General features: G+C 53.6%; 1 protein-coding gene across 1 annotated transcript in view; it reads right to left on the bottom strand.

Moving 5' to 3' along the window:
• FARP2 (FERM, ARH/RhoGEF and pleckstrin domain protein 2) overlaps positions 1–6,487 on the bottom strand; it is an 86,571-nt gene that overhangs the window by 27,479 nt on the left and 52,605 nt on the right. Inside the window, 1 exon segment of the mRNA XM_023740857.1 lies at positions 4,729–4,975. Within this exon segment, the coding sequence (XP_023596625.1) occupies positions 4,729–4,975 (247 nt within the window).

The raw sequence follows: 6,487 nt of genomic DNA, 5'->3' as shown, positions 1-6,487 counted from the left end.
TGGTGGACGGGCCCTGCTCAGCGGGCACTCCTACCCAGGCCTCCAGGTGGATGGACCCTGCTCCGCGGGCACTCCTGCCCAGGCCTCCTGGTGGATGGGCCTTGCTCAGCAGACACTCCTGCCCGGGCCTCCAGGTGGACCGGCCCTGCAGAGGAAGAGCTGCTGCAAGTCCCTGCACTTTTTCAAACCCCAGGCTTGCTGACTAGCTGCCCCATGCTGCCATCAGGGTGCGACAGGCTTCATGTCCCGGCTGGGGAAGGCAGGCAGGCATTACCACATAACCCCAGGACTCTACGGGAGCAACAGGACCACATTTGGAAAAGACAATCACGATGACAGTGACAGGCAAACAGCAGGAGCACTCGGACCAAAGGCTGGTTGAGGACTCGGTGCCCTGCCTGCTAAACTGCTTGGGGGTCTAACATTTATCACAAACCACCTTTCATCCAGGGAGAACAGAGCCACCTCGCTGCCTAAGCTACCTGCTACAACTGAGCAGCCGGAACTTGCACCAGGGAGCGTCATCCTCTGGGCCACTGGGCTCTCCCCTCCCCCTGGTTTCCAAAGCAAGGCCTCTGGGCGAGGGCACACTGACCCCAAGGTGACAGGCACAGGGGCCTCGGGCAGCAACTTAAGAGAAGACCACAAACAGACTTTTAAATAAACTGTTTTGTTGTAAAGGAAAAGTTGGAGCTCTGAAGAACATTATCAATATTCTGAACAAGGAAATCCACTCACGATTTCTCCAGATCTTGCCAAAACAGTTGAACCTGAATCTACACGTCACACCATCACCTGCACCGCCTGATGGAGTGTTCCGATGCTGGACTTATTCCAGCTGCGCTGTCCTGCGTGGAAGCCGCCAGCAGAGGCAGCAGCTGGCAGCGACCAGCTGGGTGAGCTGCAGGACCATGGACGGTCCCTCTGACAAGCCTGTGGGGTCACAAGGGCGTATGTGTGTGTGGGTGGGTGGGTCGGGACTCTTACAAATGAGTCTGAAGAGATAAAACAACTGCAGCAAGTAGATTGTGTTTGGATCCTGATTTGAACAACTGAATGCTAAAGACATTTTAAAGACAACTGGGGAAATGTGAATATGTTGTTGGTATTCGATGATACCAAGAAATTATTAATTCTGTATGATAATGGTATCCCGGGCTTACAGAACACAGAGACCTGCAGAATCACTGAGGAAAGTGGTCAGCGTGCCAGGGGTCTGCTCTGCACACTAGAGCAACAAGGAGGAGGAGAAGAAAGGGACGGAGAAGGCAAGCCAGACGCTGCACACACCAAGCCGTGACGACGGGTTCACTACACTCCTCTTTAGACTTTTGTGTATTCTGAAAACTTACTAGATGAAAAGCTGAACAATCTTCTCCAGAAAATGGAGCTTCATTTAAAAACACAAAACAATTTAATAGGAAGTAAAAATAGACCAGGACAGAATTTTCTCAGGGTCACCAGAACAGAGGGTGGGAGGGCACTCCCGCCTCGAAGACCCAGGTCCCACCCACCCCTCAGAGCAAACCCCCTTCCTGAAGCTGCATGAGGGAGAGGCCCTCAAAGCTGGCAGCGAGCTTGGTTCACCCCAAGTCTGACCTGCTGCCCAGACACTAGCTGGGCGCCCTACAAGCATCATGGGGCACTCACGGGGCGACCACGGTGAGCAGGCACTTGGTGAAGAGCGAGGCCACGTCGTGTGCACACCGAGGCTCGGGAGGACAGTGCTGACGTGAGCACAAGGCCGCAAGGCTTCTATGCTGAGTGACACACGGGAGCCAGTCCGACTCCAGCCAGTGGCTCCTAACTGTGCCGTGCTTCCCGCCAGCTGTCCTCACACGCCGATGCCGTCTTCCTGCAGTGGCGATGGGGCCTACGTGGAGCCTGCACCCACTGCCTCACTGTGTGAAGAAGGCCAGCCTGACGGTAAGGGGACAGAACCAACAGTGACCAAGTGCCCTGTAAGCTCCAGCTCAGTGGACCAGGCAAGGGACAAGACAGCAGCTCAGGAGCAATGATGCTACCAAACTGGACCATTTTTCAGCAGACTTGGCCACAGACACCTGCTAGTGTTCGACCAACACTAATGGAGAAAGAAAAGACTGGGTTTGCAAGATGCCTGTGACAGCTCCAAGGCTCCTCCGGCCGACTCTACCTAGTCACACTCCACCACTCCACCCAGGCCACGAGCTGAAGCTACTTACACATGAAAGAGGATGCAACACTTAGTGATGCCACAGAGCAGCCTGGGAAGACAGTACATACAGCCTTTACATACAGTGCTGCTCTACTAGGCAAGACCAGAAACGACTGGAAAGCAAAAACCAAGCACCAAACCCATCTGCTGGATTTACCAACAGCGTCACCAGCGTCTGCCCGGCCGGCCGCGTGCCACGTGCCCAGCCCTCTTGGAGGCGTTGGCCACGTGGTGGTCTCGGCTGGGCACGATGCACGGCTGCGTGAGCTTGCCCCTGAAGCGCCTGACCTGCACCAGGGTTCTGAGCTCGACTTTTGACAGTGGGTTAGATGGGGCCACCCTCTACGTGGGCACCTGGCAGGTCCCCCACGTCCCTGGGTAGGACGGCCCGAGGCTGCGTGGTGACAGTGCTGTCCCTGCAGCTCACACCTCCCTGACCTTCCCCACTGCTTTAGACGGAGCTACTCAATTAGGAAAACCTGTCGGAAATGGCTACCGGTTCTGTGTAACGAACCACCGGCACCTTAAAGGAGCTCCTGGGTGGTGAAAACGATTAACGTATTTGGCCACTAACTGAAACGTTGGAGGTTTGAGTCCACTCAGCGGTGTCTTGGAAGAAAGGCCTGGCGATCTACTTCTGAAAAATCAGCCACTGAAAACCCTATGGAGCACGGCTCTACTCTTGACACACTTGGAGTTGCCACGAGTTGGAACTGACGGGTTGGTATCTAAAAGAAGCTTCATTCCTAAAGGGAGTAAAAACTTCAGCCCCTTATGCACTCGGGGAGTTCCCAGGGTGCCTACTGTCTGCAGTTAACAACCTAGTCACCGTCGAAAGGCGCCAACTCTGGCGCTGGCTGACATGACGACCCTCAAGCAGATCTGGGTGTCAGGTTCTGCCTCTCCTGCAACCACATCTCTAGTATACCTCAGTTAAGCTGAAGGCAACAGTTCAAAGTTATCTGAGTGCATTGCAAACCAATGCCTCTCCAAGGCCAGTGTGATCGTAAACAATGCACTATTTTGGGGACTAACATCCATGCTCCGTGCCAGGTCTGACTGTGTCGAGGCAGGCTGAGACTCCGTGCCCTAGACTCAGGGCCGAGGCTCAGTGCGGTGGCTTGGCAAGTCAGAGGAAGGCCGTTGTTGTGAGCAGCTGTGGGCTGTGCACAGCATCTTACAAAGCAGCACCGAAGAGGCTTTACTCACAGACTACTGAAGATCCACAGGAGTGGGAACCGTCTAACATTCAAGACGTATAGCACCAGTTTTTACTTGAATCAAAGTAAGTGCCAAAAATATAAAGCTACAAAGGCTAATTTATCAGCCCTCTGTGAGGGCTAGCTGGAAATATTCATATATTTTAAACTTGATTCATAGTTTTTAACATTATTCATAGTGAAGGTTTTCATTCTTTGACATTCTAAAGCGTATACTAAATCCGGGAATTAGGAAAGAGCTGGAGAGCTAGCCATCAACATAGGATTATTTTCAATGCCTGAATCAAAGGACCGTGGGTGCTAACTACCCCAAGCGGGTGGGTGGGTGGCCTGGCAGTGGTCAGTAGGGGTTTTTATCGATCCGCTCATCCGGAGTCATGACCTGTAAATTATTCTGCAGATCAAAAGTGAACCTCTCTCCAGGGGCCTGTGCGAAAGGGCTGCTGAAGAACAGGCTGGCGTCTAGGGGTGCCTCGGCCTCTGAGTCCCATGAATCCGTGTCTGAACTGCTGGAGGCCTCAGTAGCTGTGGGCGGGTAGCTGAGCTGCTCCAGCTGGTCAAGGATATCTGAGAACCGGAAGGCTGAGCTGCACTCAGAGCGGACTGAGCAGGCGGGGAAGTTTACGAGGGAGCTGGCCCCGGACTGGCTGGTGAGGGCGCCAGTCAGGGGCACGTTGCTGAACGAGCTGCTCTCGGAGCGGTTGTTCTGCAGTGAGCTGGTCTCAGAGGCGCTCAGCAGGCTCTGCATCAGGCTGGCCTGGGCTTTCACCTCAAAGAGCTCACAGGTGTCCGAGGGGCGTGCGTTGCCATGGCAGCCACCTTCTTCCTCAAACTCAAACTCGTCGTCCACGTCCATGTCGACCGCCTCAGTGGAGTACCTGTCTGGGCTGGACTGCAGGGACCCCAGGTGTGGGTGGGTGTCCACGCCACACAAGGACAGGGACATGCGGGGCAGAGCAGGTGCCCAGGCGTCCTGCAGGGCTAGCGAGCCATAAGGGCAGGAAAATGCTTCAGAGCCTCCTGCAAAGAATGAGATCTCTGCTGGGTCATCATCTATGAACTCCTCGGACACCTGCAGCTGCGGGTTTGTCAATGTGAAAAGAGAGGCGTCCCGACGGCCCAGCCGGCCATGCCGGCACTCCCCGTTAGAAAGGAGGGTGCCCGGGGCAAGGCTGTCCTCACCACGGTCACGGGAACCAGCAGCTGTGTGCTCCCTGCCCACCTTCCCTGCCTCTGGATCTGAGGTCCCACTACCAGGCCCCACTGGACCAGTGGGACTACAACTCCTCCCGACACGACAGAAGGCAGCACCTGCGCAGGCCTGGGGGGCCGGGGGCTCAAGGGGCCGGGCTGGGTGGGGGCCTCCGGCTGAGGTTCCGCTGCTCCTGTCCGCGACCCCACTCTTGGCGAGGAGCATGTGGGGGTCCGTGAGGGAACAGCTGCTGTCCTTAGAATCAGGCAGGCCAGTTGGGGCCACGAGGGAGGTAGGCACTGAATAGGAGGCATTTGCTGAAGACGGGAAAGCAGGAGTCCTCACACTCTCGGTGAATGAGATGCTCTGGGGGAGCAAGATTAAGGAGAGAAAAATAAACACAAAAAATTACCAATTACCATCAGAAAGCTGCAGAGCCAAGTGGGCTCAGCGTAGGACATCACACTTCCTAACACAACTTTCACCATAAAGGGCAGCGACCAGACTGAATGTCTGTGAGCGCTGCAGCTCACCAGCTAGTCTGTTTACAAACCCTGTGATTCCACTTCCTCTCTTGCGCGTGAACGTTCCCCCATAATGAAAATCTCCCTTATGGGCTGATGTCTTTGGGTGCCCATCCTTTGGCTGAGGGGTAGAATACAGCTAGAGGCAGTGACGAGCCCACTCTCCAACAGGACCCCAAGCCTGGCACCCATGTGCGAGTGGGGTTAGTCCTACACAGCTCGGCACTCATGGCTGGGAGCGTGCCTGTCAGCGGTTACTGCTAGTGTGCAAGGCCAGCACACCAACGGGAGGGCGACAGCCACAGGCTGGGAGGGTCCCTGCCAGAATCAGTGCACAGAAGTGTTGGGGTACTGGAGTACCCCAAATGTGAGTGAGAAGAGGGTCATGAGGAGCATCAGCAAGGACAGGAGGTGGCAGTGCAGGCGAAGCTGGGTGACCAGGGCTACACTACCCACTACCTATGGGCTCCCTGACACCGCGTCCTCCCACTCACGATCCCGACGCAGCACACAGCTGAGTCCTCTCTGGTCACTGCGTCACGTGTCGAGAAAGTCCCATGTATGCACACACGCGACACCGAGGTGGTGGTTAGTCCCCAGCGTAACCAAACAGCACTGAATAATGCTCTGTGCAGGGGACAGTATGCCCCACAGCAAAGGCACAGCAACTAACCTTCTAGAAACAAAATCTACGGTCAAAGTCTGTGAGAATAATCTATTTTCAAAGGTTTATCATATCACCCTTTCTTAATCATTCAGTCATATTCAATATTCTCTGTGGCTTTAAAAATTACAATATCAGAGAACTGAAAGCTTAAATATAACTTTTAAACTACTCATATTTTGCCATAAAATTTGAACTTTGGAAAGGAAAAATCAAAAATACACTTTAATTTAATTTTTAATTGATTTAATAAGGAATTCCGAAGTAGGAAACACACCTAGAAGACTTAAAGAATGTTTTGATTTACAAATCCCAATTAACAACAAAAAAAAATTTAGGACACATGGGCTTTGATACGTGAGGCACAAACGCAGCTTCTGGAAATTGTCTGACGCATACACGACAAAACACCAGCAAAAAGTAACACTGTGCGGGAATAAAAAGGTATAATCCTGAAACTATGCTCGTAGTATTACACGGAAATAGCCAGATTCTATGTAGAAACACACTTGCACGTGGAAGTTATAAGCAAACAAGAAAACAGGAAGGGGTTAGAATGGAGCAGACGTGAAATGCGAAGTCGCCTGTGCTCCATCCTAGCGACACCGGGCAGACGCGAAATGCGAAGTCGCCTGTGCTCCACCCTAGCGACACCGGGCAGACGCGAAATGCGAAGTCGCCTGTGCTCCA

Source organism: Trichechus manatus, unplaced genomic scaffold, assembly GCF_000243295.1.
Source record: "Trichechus manatus latirostris isolate Lorelei unplaced genomic scaffold, TriManLat1.0 scaffold00165, whole genome shotgun sequence".
Lineage (NCBI taxonomy): Eukaryota > Metazoa > Chordata > Mammalia > Sirenia > Trichechidae > Trichechus > Trichechus manatus.
The sequence above is the reverse complement of the archived record's forward strand: the minus strand, read 5'-3'. Positions and strand labels throughout refer to the sequence as shown.